At 37.8% G+C, this 24,240-nt stretch overlaps 1 protein-coding gene across 1 annotated transcript in view; it reads left to right on the forward strand.

The window, feature by feature from the left end:
* Positions 1 to 840: 840 nt before the first annotated feature.
* LOC139700555 (protein obstructor-E-like) overlaps positions 841 to 24,240 on the forward strand; it is a 44,905-nt gene continuing 21,505 nt past the window's right edge. Inside the window, exon 1 of the mRNA XM_071599087.1 lies at positions 841 to 950. Within this exon, the coding sequence (XP_071455188.1) occupies positions 860 to 950 (91 nt within the window). The 5' untranslated portion in view covers positions 841 to 859. The remainder of the gene's footprint in view (positions 951 to 24,240) is intronic.

The following is a 24,240-nucleotide window of genomic DNA, read 5'->3' on the forward strand; positions in this document are numbered from 1 at the left end:
ATTGCGAGTTCCTAGGAAGAGACTCCAGCGCGCGTCAGATCATTCATGCGCCAGTCTCACACTTGATTTTTGTTTTTCCCCTCTCATTCTCACTGCATACCTGCACGGTCAAATTTTGCCCTCTAGTCCATGGGTCAAAGTCAGACCGGTGATCTTTTCGGCCGACAAAATCGAATCGGTCCACGAGACCTCACGCACCCGGGCTTCACCCGTACCCAGAGATTCCAACGCGCGTCAGACCATTCATTCGCCATTTGCCTCCCACTTGCTTTTTGTTTTTCTTCCCTTTCCCATAGAATACCGGCACGGTGGCATCTCGTCCTCAACAAAACCCAAGAGTTTGACCGGGGATCTTTTCGCTAGGCAAAAACGGTCAGCCCTCGAGACCCCACGCACCTGCGGATTGATAATGGATTAGGTTACTTGAACACAGCGATATGTTGAGAGTAAGAGAACCACCCACTCTAAAACGATTGCCTAACGCCTGCAACACTCGGACAGCGCGGTGGTGAGAGAAAAAGAGAGAGAAGAAAATGGCGATTCATTCGGACAATGCCAGCCAGCGTCAGTAGGGGGGGGAGGAGAAGGGGTTGGTTGGGGGTGGGGTTGTGAGGGAGGGAGGGAGGACAATTGCTGAGGGGAGTGTTGGCGGGGGAGGAGGTGAGTATGGGAAGGAGCGAGGAAGGGAGGGAGATGCGGAGGGGGAGGCGGACGAGGAGATGGGGGAACACCTTGTGCTCCACGGGTGGGGAGGTACTTGAGGAGGTAGACGGGAGGTGGGGTGGGAGGGAGGGAGACGGGAGGGGGAGGGAGGAAGGTGGCGAAGCGAGAGAGGTAGCGCGCCGCTGGCCGTCTCCACATGAACCAGATCGTCAGATCCCCACAGAAGTCTTCGACGAAAGGATTTCTTCGCCTCGCCATGCCGTTCTCCAGGGAATTACTTTCGTTCGGTAAGTACTTGCTCCTTATTTTTCGCCCCGGGAGAATCAGGTCGACATCTCGGGCCGCGCGCACCTTTGGTCCGTCCAAGGGGGTCGGGGCGGCACCTGGTGAGTCCGGGACAAATTGTCCTGGTGCCCATCTTCTTCTTCTTTCTCGGACGGCACCACCGTGGATGCCACCTCCTCCTTTCCCACCCGCCCGTTCGCCCACCTTCCCTCCCCCTACCCGCATCCCTCGACCCCCCGGTGGCGCCTAGTCATTCTCCACCTCCTCTTCTTCTCCCCCCTCCCTCCGCGGCGGGAGAGTGAAGACGATCGAGGCGACATCGGCCTATGTACCCGAGATTCATCCTGTCACTTTTCCTCCGGCACACTTTCTGTCCCGCATCTTTTGTCTCGTCGCGTCTCTCTTTGGCGCAAATTTCAATCCGTCTGTGAGTCGTGTTTGTTTGTTTTTTCTCTCTCCGGCTCCGATTCCCGTCTCACCATTTGTTGTTATAAGGATGTAGAGGTGGAAAGGAGTCGTGTCCTTGGGTTATTCCAGTCGACGGAGCTTCAGCTCCTCGTCCGCTTGTGAATGCCATTTTGAATTTAATTTAATGGTATTTGTCAGCCTACTTTTTAGTTGTGTAAGTGATCTATGTCGACCAAGATATTGAGTACATGTTTTCTACTAAGGGCAAGCAAAAGAATAGCCTCTTTTTGATTCCGGCCCCGAATTGGTTATGTACAAGAAAGATGGATGAAGAAATTGTATGATATTCTTATAAACGACGTCTTATTTCATTATAATTTAAGATAAGTGCACGATCATGTTAATGCCAATCATTTCAAGCCACACCATAAAAATACAATTGTCATCGCTGATTCAAGATTTGTGAGGATCTCAATAATACAATTAAGTTTTTTCTTCACCTCATTCAAGAGTTTTTATCTATGATTTTGCTATACAACCACCAATCGGTCTAATTATCAAAAGCAATAAATAATAGCATTATAATGTTCATTTTGACTTGGTAACCTTCTAGCCAAAAGTTATCTAGATTCGTGTATCAAAATTTTGAGGTCACTAAATGAGCAGATACAACTTTTTTTCATTAATCTTTCTTGCTGATGTCCTTGACGCTAACCAGGGGAAAAATTTTATTTGTGAGTCTACCTACTCTGCAGAGACTACCCTTCGTAAGCTTTGCGAGCAATCACATTGGAATCTTATGTGTACTCATCTACAAAGACGTCTTTATAAAGTATGTTTCACAGCTCACAAATGTCGTGAACAACACTGACTTAGGGTAAAATCGATTACGTATGCTGGCGGATGTAATTCAACCGTTCAGATTCGATATAAAAATTCGCATAATAAACCCTAATCGTCACCAGATCTCTACCGTTTGAAAGTAAAAGTCACCATGTGTAGAATACACGTAACCTTGATTGAGCGTTGGTTGTGGTTTCTCTCGGACAAAATTACTTAAGAGAGGCCCTTGAGACGGTCCGAGATGGGATCTCTTCGGGTTAACTTTCGCTTATCTTGCAGAGATTAATTAAGATTCAGCAGAGCCGCACGTCCACGTCAAGAGTTAAACGAAGAGACCATGAGACCCCGCACTCGGCCCCGGGGCAAATCCAATAAATAAAAAGGAAATTCTGGTCGCCCTCCATGTTCAACGTTCTTAAATCACATTCATAATTTGCTCTTTTTCCGTTTATTTGCCAAGGAGTGGTCGAAATTCATTTCTTTTGCTCTCTCTCTCTCTCTGTCTTGAGCCTGATCGGGGAGGAGCTGGAAATCGGTTGCCTTGGAGACAAGCCCTGCCTAGCTGGCTGGCCGACTACCCTTCGTACGGTACAAGGTCCTTTTTCGTGAAAAAGCGGTAGTCCTTCAGGAAAGTAATGACTGTGTAGGAATCATTGACTGCTAAAGGAGGAAGGAGGGGAAGGGAGGAGGGGGGTGGAATGGAAAGAGGAGGGCGGAGGTAGGCATTCGATTGCTGTGGGATAAGAATGTGTTGGTTGGGGCTTTCTTGGAGATAAAAAAAGATGCTCCATGGAAAATTTGAAAGAGAAGAAGGAAAAATAGAGGTGTCTAAGGGGTTGGGGAGAAATAAAAGGATACCTTGGTGTTGGTAAGATGCGCTGCGGCAGCGGTACTTATTTTTTGTGGGTATAGGTAGGTAAAAAATTTAAGATGTTCTCATATTCCAGTGCTCAAACGAACGGGAAAATTTTTTTGGTAAAAGGATTGGTTAAAAATGTACCGTTGTTCTCGCTGATTACCGTATTGCTTATAGGAATTCCGATTTCCGAGTGTCTCTTAGCTGATGAAGAGTTTCACCAATGCAACTGGAATAGCTTATTGTGCTTAATTAAATCAAAATTTGATCTCTTTTCAAAGTTATGGAAAATGTAGAATTGACATTAGAGAAAATTCAAACAAGATAATTAAATAAAGTTTTGGGATTTCAAATTATAGAAGGAAACAAAAATTTTATTTTCCGAATGGGCAGGTAGATAATGATTATTTTTCAATTAAAACTATTTTGATTTCAGTAAATATTACTCTACAATGAAGACGACTTATATTTATTCAAATTACTCTGCACATGTTACTTCCATTAAAAACTGAGGGCACATGTTTTGGCCACGTGGTTTTCGAGGCTGAAATTCTTTTTCATTGGTAAAGAAAGTTCTCGGCCACGACGAGGACGTGTCTAGAGATAAACATTGAATTTTATAGAAAAACGTTCGAATCAATGCATCACGACAAATGATTTAGGTAATAATATGTAAATAAGCGTGTAAAATTTTAAATTTAAAAATAAGATACTATAACTACAAAAGACGTGTTAATATTTGGATAGTAGGCCGATTTTAATGAATCGAGATGTTATCTAAAAGATGTATCTACTCCGAAAATAATTCTAGCTTAAATCAAAAATATAATATTATCTGAGTTTATCAGGAACGGAAGCATTTCCGGAGTGGTCTTAAAGGCCCATAGTTTTAGACTCCCTTCATTGTGTTACCTAACCAATATCTGTTATTGATAAATTAATGAATTATTTTAAATTTTAAAACGTGCACACACACATGGCTACTTTTATTTCAAAATTAAAATGGAATATTCTCGAATAACACAAAATCGAAAGGCGTTCATATTGGATATATTCAAGTAACATTTTTCTTGTTTAAGAGCCACAAAGAGTCAATGATATGCATTTTTTTAAAGAGAAGTTTACGTTGTTGTGGCATCATTGGAATATAAACTCTGGAGAAATTCATTGGTGTACCTTGAGAAAGCTTGTCTTCCTCGATTAATATTTATTCCGACACTCATGGCGTTTACACTAGAAAGCGAATGGCACCTTCCTGGAATCGTTTCCACGTTTCTATAACTAAGGAACCACAATTTCTACAAAAAATCGAATCGATTTCTTTTCAACTTCTTTTTAAACATTCTAACGAAACAAAAATTTCGGACATGATCGGACGAATGACTCAAAGAAAAATCTCCTTTTCTTACCTCCCCTTCACTTATATTTTCCTTTCCAAGAAGTGATATTATATTCCCTTTCAACTATCTCATTATTGAGCTGATTTTTCCTTCATTACTAGGCGGGATTGTTGAAATTACTTTCGTCTTATTTGAGCTCCCCCCCTCTCCCCTACCTCACCTTGCTTGGGAAAGCTTTTTGGAATACATGCGGACACCTTAAAAGCCCATAACTTGTGCGTGTAAAATCAAAGGTGGCATTAAAGGTCACCTTCGCTTATGGGCGGTGTAAAAGAATCCAGCTGTCTACAAAACGCATAATATTTCTTCTTTCGGAGATAGACGTGTTTCCTTCACGAAGTCACAAAAAAGAGCATATTTACGTGCTCGTCATTCGGTGTAATGAAGCCGAAATGCAGTATCACGAGATAATTTAAAATTTCATTTTAATTTTCTTTTGACACACGATAATTTTTAAAGCTCCGAAATAACACACTTTTGTAACAATAAAATAAAATGAAACACTTTATTCTCATATGTTTCCAAGAATATGCCGTTTCTAGCATATCTAGCAACCTTATGTCTATGCATTTAAATGGCAAACCAGAAAGACATACACTTACGAAGCAACTTCAAGATGTTCTTCTAAACTCTTATTCTTTGTCCAGTTAAAGAAAAATATGCATAGGAAATCATAAGCAAGGAAGGTGACAATAGTTTGGTGACATTATGAGGTAACAATGGGTAAAAATATTAATTCTAGATTAAGGAATGAATGTTTGCCAAAACAATTACGCAATACTGTATGAAAGCATTGCGAGAATCGTCACGGTGCGTAATTATTTTTCCCAAGCGTAAAAATTTGAAAAACATTTGAAAAGCTGGTCTTTTTTTTTGGTGGGTTCCCTAGGGAGCTGGTCTCTCTGACATCATGTGAATCGTTTTTTGAAGGGAGACAGGTCAGCTGCTTAGGTGATCAGTGAGTTGAGTAAGCCCTATCGTTTGGATGCAAACTTTTGTGAGCAGGAATTTATCAAATAATGATAAACTGGCATAATAACGATGACAGGAGAGGTCATAGTTGTAGATCTCGCAAAAAAACCGGATTAGTCCGAAAGAATTGCTGACATAATCGCCTACATAATTATTGAGAACACGATACCTATATAAATCGAATATTATGTGTATGTTTGATTACCAGCGTGGTCACCATAGTAAAAATTTCTCCTTGATAAATAGTACGAGGATGTTTTTTTAAAAAAATATGTAAATGGCCAAAGTCACAGTGAATGGAGGTTTTCTTTTGATTCAGGCTATTTCACTGGCGTCTCGAATATCGGACAAGTAAAATCGTCTCGGAGGCTTATGTCTGAGTTTTCAGGTTCTTGAGAGTCACTCTGGAGCCTTGAGGCGGGTGTAAGAATCAAAACCCAAAACATTAGTGATAATGGGGACATGGAACTGGTGTAAAACATGCAACATTTTTAACCGAGGCTTTTATACGACAAATATATTAACATGTAACTTTGAGGAGTTCCCTCAGGAGTAATCATACCGATGGCTTTAGCAGATAAGTAATGACTGTGCAAATGATATCATTCCTTGCCTTTGCATTATTGAGCACGAAATTATAAACCAACGCGTAAAAACAATAATTAAATAAAAATAATAATTAATCAAAAACAATATTAACTAATGTTCTCCACATTTGCTGAAATAAGCATATTTACTAATGATTTAATTTCGTACAATTCATTATGGACATTGAATTAATTCTCCCATCAAATCCAATTCAATACTTTCTCCAAGTGTATACTGGTTAATCGCGTAAACGAATGAGGTATGAAAACACTATAAACACAGTAATCAACCGTCGGTCGGTCGGTTTGGTAGGTGATGTTAGAGTTCACCCAGTACTAAGCCCTATACGGCAAGTGTAGGGGGACAAGTTCCTTTCCCTGCGCCGGTTATGGTTTCCCAGGAAGACCTGGTACGCGAAAAATCACATAGCTTGGGTGGAGCTGCAGGTGCCCAGAGTGCCTTGCCCGGGAATCGAACCCGGGACCCTCCGGTCAGCAGTCCAATCCTCTCCCCCCTGGTGTACCGCGATCCACGGTTGAGGTAAATCCACAGGTATACCGCTTAGGAAAAGGTTCAATCAAATTGACAGAGGTTACGAGAGAAAGAAAAAATTGGAGCAGGAGGTATGTGAACGGAATTAAACATGATCTCGTTTAAACTAATGTGTTGTTCCGCGCGTAAACTATTCCATTTTCCTTTAAAGTATGTCATTATAAGAGTACATTCATATCCATATCGGTGAGGTGCCGTATGGCCTTCTGGAGTTGGGTTTTTCTTTCATTCGCTTTGAAAAATATTGGTTTGCGTCTCCGTGAGAAAATTACAACAGGATCCGCATGATCTGGATGTGTGAAGCAGTTATTTTCCATCATAGTTTTATGAGAAAATTTCAATAGGGTGCTTTTCATCAAAATTTTTTACTTTTTACGAAATGCGTGTGAAATGTGGATATTCTGGCTAAGTTTAATTTAGTTTAGGAAATAAATCAATCAGTAAATAACCATTTCTATTGACTTAGAAGAGTGTTCTTTTTCACCGAAACGATCTATTTCACACATTTTACTACTGAGAAACATAAGCTTAGGTGCGAAAAAATAAATATATCAAATTTTTAAAAATATTCAACTATGTATATTAATTTTTATGTACGCGATTAATCAAGATGTGGAAAATTTCTATCAGGATTGAAAAAATAAATACAATATTAAAAACTTTTACATATTATCCAGTTTAAACTCCAATATATTTTTTCTCTGAGTAATTCATGGTAAAAAGAACACATGAAATAATCATATGCCTAAATAATAATCCCGACTTAGCGCCTACACGTGCTTCTATAAATGATAAGGTTAAACCTTCTTTGTTTCATTGATTTGAAGTTGGGGAATGAACTCTTTAAGTACAATTATGATATATTTATTTTCCAAGATTCATGTAATACTCTAAGAGACTTATCTATTTAAATAGTCGCAGTAATGAATAGCAATCTTTATTTTTTATCGGATTTACTTTTTTTGCTTTTTTTATGATTAATTACGAACCCGTTTCATGAGGTGAATAGACGGAATAATTATTACCAGCTTGATTACTCCCTTAGATCCACTTTTAATTGGTCTCTTCATAACTGGAACCTTAATTGAACCATGGTGGTGATGAACTAGGTGAACGAATGACCGGATGAGCTGAAACTTATTTAAAATTCCATTTCTTTCGACTCCTAATTGGAATGAATCTTATGAAATTTAGTCTTACGGCTATTATAAATATTGAATTCAAATGAAATATATGTTTTAAAATAAATAAGGGGAGTTTTCTTAGGCCTCATCGGATTTGGTGTTATTTCGGAAGATAAGAAGCACCAATGCCATGCGTCAACAAATGTCCGTTTGAAATTCTCAAAACTATTTCTTGCTAACATTTTCCGGTCCTACATTTGGATTTGTTATACTTACTCTGTTTTTTTTCAACCAATTCTTCCATTAAACCTAAAGGGAAGTGCAACTTCAAAATTCTTAGGTAAAACGAAAACAATATCAATCAATGCCACGTATCAAATTTATTTATTTTAAAAAAGCCGATTTGAGTAATGCAAATTATTCGGTTTACAGCCTTTAAGATGCTCTGACGTTAAGAATCATTTTTCTCATTCCATACGGCATAAAAGGTAGAGCAATAGGTATTTTGTTTTAATCTGCTTCATCTGTATAAGATTCATATAATTTATTCCTGTATCATTGAAATTTATTCCCTTAATTATTTCGGTCACATCCCTCACATTAGGGACATGATGTCTATTTAGAATATAATAATTTATTAAAAAAATACATTTAAAACTAAAAATACACTTAGATGAGATCGGTGTTTTATCATCTACTATAATAAGGTTAGTGCATTAGCGCTATTCTAAATGAAAAATGTCAAATCTAGGTAGTCGGTTCACTGGGACCTAACAACGTCAAATTGTATGTCTCTTCCACAGGAATTCTACTGTATCACGGACTCACTATTCTTTGCCAAGTAATATTTCCTTTTTTCAATTCTTCATACATTTTACCTACCTTCGTGCCTTACAAAAAGCCTATTCTCTCCATACACCTTTTTTGCTCGTCCGTCACGGCCATCAGTATCCCATTGCCTCTCAATGTTTCTTTCACCTACTTATTCCGACCTCTTTGGATTTATTCTTACATATTCCTTTCTTCTTCCATAATTTTAAAAGTAATAAACTTTTACTCTTTCTCCGAAAGTTTTTTAAAAATATTTTGTAGAAATATTTATCTAAACTTTTCACGTCATAGAGACTCTTATTCTTCATATAATTCTTCATTTAAATCTTCTTTGATATTCTTTTATCTCATTATGTTTTGAATGCTCGATGAAAATCATTCAAAATTTTTATTTCTCTTGAAGGAACCCGTGAATCGGTTTCAAGTGATTCTACTAATCAATGAATGACCAAGCTTCACGGAGAGTCGTTGAATTTTAAATGAATACTTGACACAATGCTCGTATTTATTTAATCACTGAAAATATTTTTCATGGAGACTAATGTGCTACGAATATTTTTGACAAAATATCTTGCGGAATGATGTCACACTTCATCTTAAAACTGTCTGCATAGAGAACTATTTGAATTTTTAAGTTTTCATCGATTCAATCTCTGCAAAAAAATGAGTTTTATAAAGACAGACGAAAAGAAAAACACGAGCGTCAACTTGCTGACGAATTTTCCTGCCATAAAACTATTAAACTGACTCATTTAAGGTTCCCGACTTGGATGGGCAAAATATACGATGGTTGTCTGAAAGTTTTCTGACCTAACAAAGATACAAGAGATTTTTTCTGAAATTTTCTGAGGTCGGAAACTTTTCAGACCACCCTCGTATATCAAAATCTATCCAACTTAAATATAAATTCGTTCAAATAGTAACTGTAGTAACTGCAACGCAATCCTCGTGCTAATCCAACTGACGTCACGCACCTCTGTCAATTCTCTCCCTTCGATTACTCTGAACGACAAGATGAAGCAAGCACACCAACGAGCCGCAAACTTTCACTCTAAACACCCTCTTGATTACACCTTTCCACTTCCTTGCCCTTCCTTTTACTTTCTTCATTCATTCCTACAGCGCTTTCTACCCCCTTCGTTCTCGAACGTGATCAATAATTCACGGAAATGACTCCATCAAACTGCAGGACACAATAACAAAACGGTAAAGAGATGCTTGATTTTTTCCAACGATGCCAAAAATTTAACAGCTGTTGTCATGTTCAAAGATCCCGTCCTATTTAAGAAGCTGGATTACGTCATTTCTTCAAGAAAACTCGTAGCAAGGTAAAAAATGATTCTTATTATGTGAAATATATGAAGAAATATCCAATTTAATCGGTAAGTCGTAAATATCAAAAATATAATGCTTCGATAACGTTCGTAATTTAGGGTTGGTGATATTGCTAAATGAAAAATATCAATACCGAATTGTAATAAATGATCGAAGAATAAGACGACCTGCCTTCTCTTGGTTTTTTCCAACAATGACCAAACGTTAACTGTGTCTTCGCCCTTTTATTGACATATATCGTGTTCATTTTCGTAATTCACCTTTTTTACATTCGTAATTTCCGTAGTTTGTATAAAAATTAGACTCGATCATTGGTAGGAATGGATACCTGATGGGTAATTTTATTCCTTACCTCGTAAAATTTGCCAACTAATCTCGATAAAGCTATATACATACACGTAATATCCGGCAATCCGCCGCAAAGGTGTGTGTAGGGTGGAACCGGTGAACGTCTACTGCCTAGCAAAATTAACCTTGGTCTCCACACTTTCAAAGAGCTTTTCATAGAGCTCGGAAGATACTAACATCCATTTGTCTTTCTTGTGTATCCTATTTTAGCTTGTAAAAATTCCATGACTCTTTTTGCTGCACTGACTTCTTTCATATCCTTTCCTCCAGATGTTGCCTAATAGGAACAATCACTTCAGATTTCCAAATAATATGGGATGCGAGAGGAACGACGATCATTTTTTCCAATGCACCTACATCTTTCACTTTTTGACGTATACAATTTTTTATACTGGTCTGGCGTATTTAGTTTGACTCGAAAATTAAATTAGCAGCCTGTGAAATATAAACTGAAAATTATTCTATGCTCTTACTAAATGAACTAGCACCGAATTCAGGTGACTTATTCCCTCATTTCATCAAAGTAACCACTATAAAAGATTTTTTATCAGGAAATAATAAAAAATGAAATGATTTTTGTGCAACGAAGCGCTAAAATATCAAAATGTTCATGATTATGAGAGACGATTATGAAATTAAAATTATGGCTTTATTTAGTTGGTTTTTTGAGGCATGACTATATGGGATCTATTCATTTTATGTGGAAAAACTATGCATTTCTAATGCCTCAGTGTTTTATTTAGACACCACTCGGGTTTCGACGGCCAACGTCATCACCAGGTACTGAATCATACGGCCGTTAATCTCTCAGTAGGTTGCACTCAGGTAGGGGGAGCTGCAGGGTCTGTGACTAAGCTACGGGCTATTTGATAGTTGGGAAGTAATTTCACGTTTAATATTAAGAATCCTCATTAGGCATTAAACGAAAAGGATTAATTTTTTATTTTAGCCAGGTCTAGGAGAAAGCTGAGCCCCGTATAGTTAACATAAAAAAGATCTCACCAATGTGAACTCCACAGAGTTGTTTCTGATGGTGCCTTAAATCTCTCAATACACGTGGACAAGGTGCATGACCTGATTCAGTGAATAATTATCAAACATATTCAGCCTTGACGAGGGAATCATTCAAGTAAATCACCACTTGCAAATGGGAACAAGATAATTAGTTGCATTAAAAAAATAACTGTTGAAAAAACTCCGTTACCGTAATTAACTAGATGAAAAATTATATAATGATGGTTCCGTGAAGTAAATTGTCCAATTTTATGAATTTCACGTCAATTATACCTTGATACGTATTTTGCATGTTTTTCTCGACGTTTTAGTACGTATTTATAGCTACATTGGATTCATCCGCGTGGGACTGGCGTAACGACAAAATTCCTTTCCTCTCAAGCCTGTATTTAGAAGAATACATTAGTGTTTTTTTTAGTCATTCGACCACAGGAAACTATGTCATCAGTAGCACAAGAGTGGTATCCCAGTGATGTAGTTTGGTGTAACTTGATCTTACAATGCAACAATTTCAGAGTGTAAAAATCATTCGCCATGACCGGGATTCGAACCCGGATCCCTCAATGTCCGGTCGAGTGCTTTAGTCAGTTAAACTATCGAGGCGTCCTCTTAAACTCTGAAAATCGATCCGGGTTCGAATCCCAGTCAAGGCGAATGATTTTTAGACTCTGAAATCGTTGCATTGAAATGCACATTAGCGAATGACTCCGTTAATAGTCACTGTTGCGGCATCTCCCACAGTTTTTTTGGAATTTGATCTAAGTTAACTTCGTATTTTGCTTGAAGAAAAGTCAGGGGTAAGTACAAATATTGTTTTCTTGCATATAATTTTATCGCGGCGTTTAGCCATAATCTGCAAGGACATCTTACCGTTTAATGATATCGATTGTTATTTGATGTGTTAGAAATCACTCAGTACTAAATTCTGTGTCCCCTCATTCGTCTTCACGAGCTATTGCCTCTACATGTTGCAAGTATTTGTTCACATACACTTTAAATTTTCGGTTTTTCAATTATGTTTGCAAATTTTAATACTTTTCATCCCTCGCAAATGTCCAAACACACATTATAACATGCGCATTTTTCTTCAAACACAAACATCACACACACACACACACACACACACACACACACATATATATATATATATATATATATATATATATATATATATATAAACATAAACATAAACATATATAAAATACATATATAAACATATATATAATATATATATATATATATATATATATATATATATATATATATATATATATATATATATAACACTTTCCGAAAGCCTAACGGACGTGAATAATAATGTATAACACTTAGCAATAGTGGACACAGACAAAAACACAGAAACACACGAAAAAGATACTCACTAACTTTCGAATTTTCGGTGGTCGTAGCCACCTTCATCAAGGAAGAGAGGGAGAGAACTCTTTTGTGTGTTTCTGTGTTTTTGTCTCTGTCCACTAATGCTAAGTGTTATACATTTTATGTATATATATATAAATATGAAATATATGTATATAAATATATATATGTGTATGGATGTATATGTATATATTTATATATATATATATGTATGTATGTATATATATATATATATATATATATATATATATATATATATATATATATCGAATAATCAAAGATAGCGGAATGATACCAGAAGACTTAAAGAAAAGTATAATGATTGCAATACCGAAAAAACCGTAAACAGATAAATGCGAAGAGCACAGGACGTTGAGCCTGGTGACCCAAGCATCAAAACTCCGTGCTCAGATATTTAGGCGAAGAATAGAAGGAAGGATAGAAGGAAACCTCTAAGAAAAACAACTCGGATTCAGGAAAAACTGAGGAGCAAGAGAGGCAATTCTCAGCTAGAGAGTTCTGACCGAAAAAATGAGACACATAAATAATCCATTAAATGTCGTATTCGTGGACTTGGAGAAGTCCTTCGACAACGCCGAATGGAACAAGATGTTCAAGATACTAGAAGCGCTTGGATTGGACTACAACGGCAGAAGAAATATCCATTACCTCTTCAAGAATCAGGTTACAACAATGCAAACTAAAAATGGAAGATTAATAAAAGCCAAAATAAACTAAGGAGTAAGACAAGGATGCAACCTCTTCCCTCGCTGAAGATTAAATGGACAGGCAAAGTAAGGAACGAGGAAGTATATACAGGAAGGTTAGGAAGTATATACCTGAAAAAGAGCAGAAGAGGATAGGACTATATGGAGAATTCTACGGCAGAGAATTAATAGATTGATTGGGCAAACTGACGCATAATATGTTGATTAGGAATATAATAGAAGGAAAAATAGGATGTAAGATTCCACGAGGAAGACCAAAAGACATTTACATAGGACATATTAAGAAGGATGTAAAATAGAGAGGGTATCAAGGATTGAGGGAACTGACATTGAATGGAGTAGAATGGAGGACTGCAGTAAACCAATCTTAGGATTGCAATAATGATGATGGAAGCAAAAAACTGATGGAAGGACATTTGAATCCATTTGAGGCCAGCAGCTTACCCTCAGAGATATTATAACGGTATCGCAATCGTATTGGTCTTATTTGCAAGTAACAGCGCAAAAAAATATTGAATTCATAATTGCTTTTCAACATTCTTTCCGTTCACCGCTCATACAAATGACTTCGACCTTTCCCTTTCGTCGGTCGCTACGCCCAAAACTACCCCAAACTCTCATAAAATGCCTCCGTCTCCCTGGGCTGTATTCATATCCGGCTATCTCACCGAATGCTAAATATTTGTATCTGTGCGTATACCACCAGATGTTTCATAAGGTGCCATTTGCAGGCAAAGTCTTTAGCTGTCCTTGTGGTTACGTTAACCAACACAAACAGCTGGTAAATAGCTCTTAAGGAAAAGTTTTTCAATTATAACATACATGATTTAGCCTGTTTTGGTCATTTTCTCATTCACTCAATAGGATTCAGCATACATATCTCAATTACTAGTTAAGTAAAATGAGCATTAGTCTTATAATTATTGGGAGTCTACCGATTATGGTAGGATTTTGATAGACATTTACTCAACTGACCTGACCTCACGGTGCATTAAAATGTTCTTCAATTCATCATACATTCTGTAACCATTCACTCCGTCTTACATGCCTATCCTAGCATGCCTAATATTGCAAATCTGTTACGTGGGGTTAGGTGGTAGAAGAGTCTCCATAGTCTCAATCTTGCCCCGAAATAAAAACGACTGTTATCTATTTGTCTATCTATCCATCCTTTTCCTCCCCTTACCTCGTTAGCCAAACGTTCTCCTCTCATAGTAGTAGTTTTGAGGGGAGGCGACCGACAGCTAAGGTCATTTGCGCCATAGGGGAAGGACAGGAAAGGATGAAGGGTGGAGAGAAACCCGGCGTCGGCATTAGCCTACTCTTTACGAAAGGCGCCAAGGGGTCCGCAGTTTAACGTCCCATCCGACGGACGGCGTACTCCCTCAAAGTGCCCTCCACAAAGCACCTCAAGTAGGGATCGAGATACCTCTGAAAAATATTCAACACCGCCGGGATTTGAACCCGCGCCCTCAGGGTGGGAAGCCAGTACGTTAGCCCCCGCACCATCTCGATCCCCTCTCCTCTCATTAACAGTCTTCGGGTCATACTCGCATTGCCAATCAAAATGCTCTGCATCCATCTTTTCTGCCCCTAAATAGATATATACACAACCTATCCTTCTGCCGCAAACGGCTCATCGGTTTTTAATTGTTGTCAAAAAAATAGTTTATTTATAGGAAACTTATCTTTGGTTCCTCTCGTCAGAAAGTAATGAGGCACCCTGAGGTCACAGTGCAACTCTTTTGAAAAATAACCTATCCAAAATTTACTCGTTGAAAATATTCTTCGCCGTACTTTCCATAAAGGTGTGGTAGCCTAGGCAGAGCTTTCACCTTCCCAGCGGAGGATCCGGCTTCGATTTTGGGTGACGCCTCTGTGTACCTTAAGCTAACTACCCATAAACCATCTGATTTTACGGGTACTAGATCTTTCTGGGAGACTACGGGTGGCAATGGAAATAAGAAACTGGCCCCCTTATTGCCCTATTGACGTATTAATATCACACGTCGTGTAGGGCTTAGAAGTAGATGAGAGCACTGTATTCATTCATCAAACCATCCTTTGGATTGATAACGATGGTATTTATATTTACACAAAGTACCCATAGCCGGACGTTTTTGTAATACAGAAAGAAAAATTCATCAGGGGGAAGATAAGAATAAGTTTTAGTTTTTCTTTGGTCTTGGACTCAAGTCTATGCTTGTCGGTTCCAAATTTCTGAGCTGTCTCAAGTCAGTTCTAGGGTTCAATGTTAGGGTTCTCTTTGCGGTATTAAAAAAATAGAATTCTGCATCAGTTGCCATGCAAAAGATAATTGAGGGGTTTTAACCTGTGATTTAATACCGGGGACATTTGACGGAATGCAGGGGGACAGGAAGTTTTGATGTGTGGAATGACTTATTGTAATGCATGGTTTTGTGCTTGCAGAGTACTTAGTAAAAGTGTGATAGATGGGGCTTAAAAAGGTAGCCACGTCTAAGTAAGCTGATCCACCAAAAAACCCACCTTGAAGGTTAGACTACTCTTAAAAACAAGAAAAAAAGTTTTTGGTCCGGTTTCCTACCCCATCCAATCATCATTATATTCATTCAATTGGCTCCAATCTTATTTTTTCTCAAGTCTCACGAAATATTTCACAAAGCACGAATTGTCACTCACTGGAAGTCACAAAATCACTTTAGAAAAACTTTCGAATAATATCATATTATATCTTCTTTATCTTAGGATCTATCTATCTGTTATGTTTTTGTTAGAAGACATAAGAGAATTATTGGTACCATGTGTCCATCGGAGACCTACATTAACCGGTAGATTACCTATAAATATAATAATCTAGGATTCAGCGTTAAAGCTAGTGAAATGGGAAACGTAGTGCCTTACATACGTAATAAACGTAAGTTGGTCGTAACGTTATGGCAACTGACTTCCGTCACTGGAGTTCAAGTCTCAGTGGTGATTTAAATATTGGTTTTAATGCCATCATTTAGCTGAGTGGTGCAATGAGAATATTCCATTTGCAGTTGTGCAACCCTTTTTGCAATTTCTAGGTTCATTACTGCCCCTGAATTTGTTGCCATCTCCCATCATTCAATGAAATTTCCTCTACTCTGGTCAATCATCCTACCAAAAAAGAGCCAGTGTCTCTAGCAACGACTATATCACCACTTCAACTCAGCCTAAATGAATGCCTCCGTTTTTTGATTAGTAACCAAATGTTTAAAATCATTTATCGCCTCATTTAATGATGACTTCTGGCGGGTGGAAATAATGTTGACACAGGTAGATAGCGTGCCACTCTTTTTAGGAACCAGATATTTGTGTTATGAGGGATATGCGTGAGACAATTTAGTTAGGACAAGACGTAAATTATAAATATTATAATATTATTATTATTAAAAATACATAAAACCAAATCAAACATCTCAGAACAGGTCAAATACTTGGGTGTTGCACTGGCACCAAACCGTGGTACACACACATTAGAGGAATATGTATGTTATCCTTAAAAAAAAAGCTAGGTTTCTTTAGACGTGTCGTAGGAAAATTCAATTTAAAGGTGATAAGAGAGTATTGTTACTTATCTTTAATTAGAACACAAATAGAATACGCGGCATGATTTGGGATTCATTGAAGAATTAAGAAATTGAATAACATTAAGAGAAAATCCGGTAGATGTTTGAAATTCCTACAAGATGAGATGAAGAGTCACGAGTATGTTATTAGGAATAAAACTGGAAGCTCCTTGGTTCTCGAAGACATCAGGCAAGGCTTTAAAAACTTCAGAATGTTGGCAGCAGAGCTGTTTTTCTTGTGACGTCGAGAGGGTTATTATGAAACCAAATTATGATGGTAGATTCGACCAACCGGGATAAAATGTCCGTCACAAGTACTCCCCTACTTCCTACGATGCGCAATCATGACATGATCGAACCCAAGAGCTTGACAAAATTAAATTAATTTAATTGCTAAAATGTTATGAATTAATCAATTGCAACAATAACTTATTTTATATATATAAATATATATATATATATATATATATATATATATATATATATATATATATATATATATATATATATATATATAGTACAATACACAGTAACACATAATATAGAAACACAAAAAAAGAGAACACTCACACGTATTTTCTTGATATTTCGACGGAAACAATCCGTCTTCCTCTGAAGATGTAGAAGTAATGACTCATACTATATATATATGTATGAATATATATATAGTATATATATATATATATATATATATATATATATATATATAGGCATGTTTTTTTCACGCCAATTTTTGTTTATGAGCTAAAATTACGACCCCTGTGTGACAGTTTACGGGATATTGTGTAGATTTAATTGCCCCACTCATTCCATCAGTGGTAGTAATCCATTGGAACCATTCAATTGACCTGCATATCATTTTAGTCCTGGAGGATTTATTCTCTGACTCCTTGCCTCTTCTGCTCACCTCAAACATTGTGTCGGTGAACATATCCCAAGACGAACGAAGTTCCCGAATATGAAGTGTGCTTGTGCTTGGAAGTGCACCATCCAAATACACACACGTGACATGTGACACCGCATACGTGATGTCCTGGAAGGCTGCTGACGTCACAGTCGCATACCTCACGTGAGGTGACGAACCTCATGAGAGAGGGTCACACCAAAACAGTGGCATCTATCTGAAGGTGACATTCACATCTGCGACGGACCGAATTTTTTCAGTTTGGCCTCAGAGAATGAGGTCGACATGTGGTGTTTTCACTTGTGGGACGCTCCAGACTGTGCTAATTAGTGTCTCGAATTATTTAGGAACACCTTATTGAAGGTGAAACATTAAATCAATGTTTTTCCTGAAAGTTCACAATTTGTATAGCTTAGAGCTAAGTAAATTACAGTTACATACATGTGGGTCGCGGTAGTACAGGGGTAGAGGGTTGGACTACTGACCGGAGGGCCCGGGTTCGATTCCCGGGCAAACCTTTTTCAGGCAAAGCTGCAACTCTACCGGCTTCGGGTACCAGGTCTTCCTGGGAAACCATAACCGCCACAGGGGAAGGAACTGGCCCCCCTACCCTGATGTGTGAATTTCACACGCTGCATTGGGCTAAGTACTGGGTGAACTCAACCATCACCTACCAAACCGACCTTTGGTTTAATTACTGTGTTTATGGTTTATATATATATATATATATATATATATATATATATATATATATACACACACATTCAAATACGAAATCCCGCTATACGGTGAACAAATGCTCATTCACATGGAAATACATATAAGGAAAACGGATAGGACCATATATTAAGGATGAACACAGTAGAGGTGGGGAATTCGGAATCGAACGGACCACAAGAGTAAAATATTTCCTTGACCGGGACTCGAACACCGGATCTTTCCACTTACCGGGCGGATGCTCTAACCACTTGAGCTATCCAGGATACGTAAAGGATAGTAGGTTAGCAATCATCTGGCTAAAAATTCGGGGCACTCGGTTGCTTAAAACATTGCAGATTTCAGTGTACATTGCGTTTCCTGGATAGCTCAAGAGGTTAGAGCATCCGTCTGGCAAGTGGAAAGATCCGGAGTTCAAGTCCCGGTCTAGGAAATATTTTTACGCTAGTGATCTGCTTAATTCCGCCATCCCCACCTCTACTGTGTTCGTACTGTGTTCCTATCCCTCTTCCTTACATCTGTTCCATGTGAATGGGTATTTATTCGCCGTTTGGCGGGATTTTGTGTTTGAATGTGTGTGTGTATATATATATATATATATATATATATATATATATATATATATATATATATATATATATATATATACACACACACATGCATACACCGAAAAATTTGCAGGAGGGGAAAAACTGCTTCTCTTGAGCAGCAAATATCACTTGCAAAATGGTTTAGCCATGAGGGTGAATCCTAACAACTCCTATCAAAACCGACCTTTGCGACCATTTCTTTGACAATAATCGCAATAAAAGATAAAATAAATAATTTTTCTACTGTTGTTTTTGGGAATTGACATTCTGGTTTTTAATTCATCGCCATGTATAATTCCTTAGTTTCGGGATTTCCTTTCACATTTTCGTGAGCAGGCGGAAGTCTATCGATTAGGGGTTGTACACCCCTTGCCAGTCAACTTAGGACCCACCTATCTCGTTTCCCTTCATTCATGCCGAAGATAGTGCCCAGTCTTTCCGACCCCATCCTCACCCTCATCTCGTCTCATTTTTACCTCTCTTTTTTGCCTCGAGCGAAAGGAAATTTCCCTATCTTTCTTCAAATTTGATCGATGACCGCCCGCAGGACGCAGACCCACTGCCCGCCCAGCCCGGGGAGGATTACGTGTTAGGCTTCTTGGGGACTGCGAAGGGATAACCATAGCCTAAGGAAGCGTAATTTTTTCATCCCCTTCAGTTATGAATATCGTAACTCCAAGAAAACTCATGATTTTGACACCCAAACACAAATTTTCGAAAGTAAATAAAGTCAATCCTTTTCGTTTGGACGATTATGTAGGATCGAGGGCATTGTGTCATGGCCGATTCTGCGCTAATCAGCGATCTCCTGACGCGTGTTTCTCCGTGCCCCAGGACAAATAGTACCGCATTGACTGCAGATGGCGTTTTCTACTATTGGCCTTGATGGTTTTCAAATGTAATTTGTCGATTTGTTTTCCATTCGACTCCCGCTGTGAACCCTTCAACATTATTCATTCGATTGTTTGCGTCTTACATATTCTGTAATTCCATCACTTAACTTCATTACTATCGTTTTTGTCTCAAATCCACGTCGCAAAAAATAAAGGGTCAGGCCAGGAAGCGGGCGCCCGACCTCTTAATGGATTAAAAAAAAACAGTCCAAGTACTCCGCTACGGTGGCATGAAAATGAAAGGAAATACTACTAACTTTATTTCAATTCCACCCTCTTGTCTCTTGAGTCACTCGTGAGCATGGTATCGGAATTAGGAAATAAATTTAATGATGTCACAACATTTTCTTGATTAGCTAGCTAAGGTTTCAACTAAAAAAATCAAGCATTAAAAATCATCGTTTTTGTTCTAGTAAGAATGAGGCTAGATATTCCCTTCTTCCAGCTAACCCCTCGTCATTTATGAATACGTAAATAATAATTACAGAGGAAGTTTAGAAATAATGATATTGATTATAAGGAGACACCGAAATGTAATTGCAGTGCCATATAGAAATATAGAGGCTTGTAATGCATTATGTAAATTTTTCAAATATCCAAATAATTATCTCGTTTACTCTTACCTCTATATGTAATTGAAAAGAATAAATATTTTAATTTATTCTTAATGTTTGACACTGCTGTTATAATTCTGGATCATGTTACTTTTTTTAAAAATCAGTCATTAATCATTGAAAACATAGGAATAACTAGACACGTCAAGAGCGACAGGAATAGTACGAAGTTTATTTTATCTAGAAAAAAAAGATTTCTAAAGACAGTTTTACATGCTAAAGTGCACATGCTTTATTACGATAGGTACAGTTTAAAGAAATGATGTATTTCGAAGTGAAATGAAGTTTAAAAATAATATCGTGATCATATTTTGAGAATAATATTAAGAAGTTGAAAAAAAGGAAATAGATATTGTAAGAAATGTTATGCTATGGCTATTTGAAACGAGTTGAGGTACGTCTAGCGAGATATGTTTTCTGATGGATTCCGAGATATATAGTCGTCATTACTCGCTCCAGTTACTGGTGTGTAACGAAGAGAATTCATGAAATAATTGCACAGTATGTTTGAGCAATGGCAAGCGAGATTAATCAGCTGTATTTTGACGTGAGATTTATCGTGTGTCGATTTATAATTCTCCCTAGGCTTTCCTTTTCATTCTTCACGTATTTCTACTAATATGTGGTCAGCCAGTTCATTTAGGAAAAAACTGCTATGTGATTGTGTGGTAAAGAGTATGAGTACGGAATTTTGAGTTCTCCAAGTGTGCATTGAAGGACATACCTATCATGAGCAACACGTTAACACGTAATATTATTGCCTCATTCATTCGAACTACGAATTTGTTTATCCTTTTGAAAGTGAATTTGATTGGGAGATGGAATTATGCAGATGTAAGAGAAATCATCATGAAATAATTATTTCTACGTCATTTTCATAGATCTAGCCATATTTTTCAAACAACTTGATGCACACTTTCAAACTCTAACCGCTAAGCTGTTTATATCAATCTTTTTTGTTTTAATCTGTTTTTTTTTAAGGTTGGGTCACATCAGAATAGGTCCCAAAATGTTAGCAGTTTGACTTATGGTGAATGTGAAGGTAAGCATCGTGTAACAAATCAGTTTCTATTATTTTCATACAAAATTGGGTTTGGGTTACGTGAGAAAAATTATAGTATTCAACAAAGTTCTACGTGCTTGACGCACCCGTTCATAGCACCGGTTGCACAACTCACAGCGAGCCATTTCTGAAGAAAGGTTTATGTGAAATACACTGAAACTATTGCTCGTATTATGAGGCACAAGGAATCGTTTTGCTATATTTTCTCATCAGATAAGATGCATCTCAAATATATGTTTTATGAGTGACCTATTCACCAACAAAAATTATAAAATTTCATTATCTTACCCCTTCATTCATTCAAGAGGCCCAACGTCTTAAAGGTGGGTTTCGGATGGTCCGTAACGAGCATATGTATTAACCTCCACGTATTGCAAGAACTTCCCGTTTCTTTGCACTACTTTTTTTGCGAGTCTTTCTGCCACTACAGTGAATATGTTCAAGGGCAGTGTGAGGAAAGATTCACTACAATTTGATTTCCGTTTTCTAATATTCTATGCGAAGGCTTTGAATGGTAATGAAAAGAGAGAGACTGCCTAAGTCAGTAACACGAATCATAACAATTAGGTACCTTGGTATCAAGCAGTATTTGAAAAAGTAAAAAAAGATAATCATCATTATTTACCCCTTAGGTCAACTATTACTGGTAGTAAAGTGGTTAAAATCCGTTAAATTAAACGAATGAATAAATCCTGGCGACAGAAGGTAAATTGCAAGCAGTTTACCACATTCGCTTATTGTAGTTTGCAAACAGATTGTTTTTACGTGTACCATGCATTTCTGCTATTTCACTCTCGCTTTTTAAAATATCTTACTCTCCAATTTGCGATAGGTATAGTCAGTGGGTTTTCATTTATAACTGATAGAGAGTAGTAGAGATGGCCGGTTCTTTAATCAGAAATAGACGTGTAATCAGAAGTATACATGACTTAGATGCGGTAGTGTATTAATTGAATTTCATGGCAAATGTACCTGTAGTTATCATCATCTACATTATAAGAATTATTTTGCATATTTATTTTAACTAAAGATAAAGAACAAATTATTTTTCTCACGTTGTATGCCTGGTGTTTAATCACCCTTTTAGTTACCCTAAAGTTGGCTTGCTTGGTTCCATGTAGATTAGATGCAGATGTCACAAGGGTTGAAACAACACGTTCATCAAATAAGGGATAGATGTATCTCTCCTCTAATAACCTCCCCCCTCTTCACAGCTCCAAAAGAGGGTTCTCGCGAGAATGGAAAGGGTCAGGCAAAAACACCCCAGAGTGACCAAAAATGCACTAAGCTGATGGGCTGAGGAGTGTTAAGATGAGGAGGATTAAGATGAGGAGATAGCGAATTGTGATGAAATCACTCCAGCCGTTAAATTCTCCGTGAATTCCAGCAAAAAACTACTCGAACTAATGTTTTTGTTATAATCGAAATTTTCCTAAAATATTTTATGATCTTATTTCATTTAATCAGGCATTAGTCCTTCCGCTGTTCTTTGTCCGTTTACGTGAAGAGCCAACTTAATTAAGATATAGAATTTAATTTTATGCATTACACGTTCTTGAGTTAACAGTATGCCACAGAGAGGATGGGAACGTTATTTTAAGGAGCTGCATGTATAATTTGTGGAATAAAATTGTAATTTCAAATAATTTATGATACTTGTCTTGACATACACAATTATAACCAACACTATTAATATTAAAATAAGCTGTATTAAGAATACCCGGTGATTTGTTTGAAATATCATCCCGAGTTATCCCGTTTTCTACCATTCCTTCCATTTCATCATCTCCCCATATTCTGACGTCCTTCATCACGAGCTGTCAAGATTTATACCCATAAAACTTTCCTCTGTACTTCTTTTTATTTCTTCAAATATTTTCTTTGGCGAGTTATCGCTCCTCATGTTGTGCCCAATTACGAGGGCTGTTTGCTAAAAAGTGACAATATTTATTTATTCGTACCATATGTTGACAAAAGCTTAATTTTTAATGGATTCAAGTGTAGTAAGAGTTGCAATCAATTTATTTTCTAGCACTGTAACAAAAATATTGAAACAATCACGTTTCGCTGTGGGTTGCCCTCGGCAACGCAGATTCCGCGTCACCGTCTGCTCACTTCAACCAGCTTCTCTACGGGGTGCAAGCACGCGGAGCAAGCACGGTTTCCACCTTCACCCAGAGCGAGTACTTAAAAAGAGACGGCGTGTAAATGGCTCTTTGGGCGTGGTCGCCAACTGATCGAGGGCGTCGTCCCTCGACAGATGCGGGAGGGTGTGGGTGAATGGCGCTGGGCTCTGGAGGGGGTGGGGAGAGGGTAGTCCCGGTGTGAGCGCGTGCGCTGCGAATCGGAGGGCAGGGTGAATGCGAAGTTGGATTGTCTTGAGAAGGTGGGATCGAATCAAAAATTATGTATTCCCCTCTCTCTTCTTCTCACTCCTCACCCCCCTTTAGGAAACACGGAAGTTATCAAAGAGTGGTGGTGATGAAGAAATAGGAGCACTCATATGTCCCCAGAGGTTTTGATTTCGATTCGTCATCCGAATACAATTGATATATCGCGA

The sequence above is a fragment of the Hetaerina americana genome, unplaced genomic scaffold (genome assembly GCF_022747635.1).
Source record: "Hetaerina americana unplaced genomic scaffold, ioHetAmer1.1.p SCAF_1, whole genome shotgun sequence".
Classification (NCBI taxonomy): domain Eukaryota; kingdom Metazoa; phylum Arthropoda; class Insecta; order Odonata; family Calopterygidae; genus Hetaerina; species Hetaerina americana.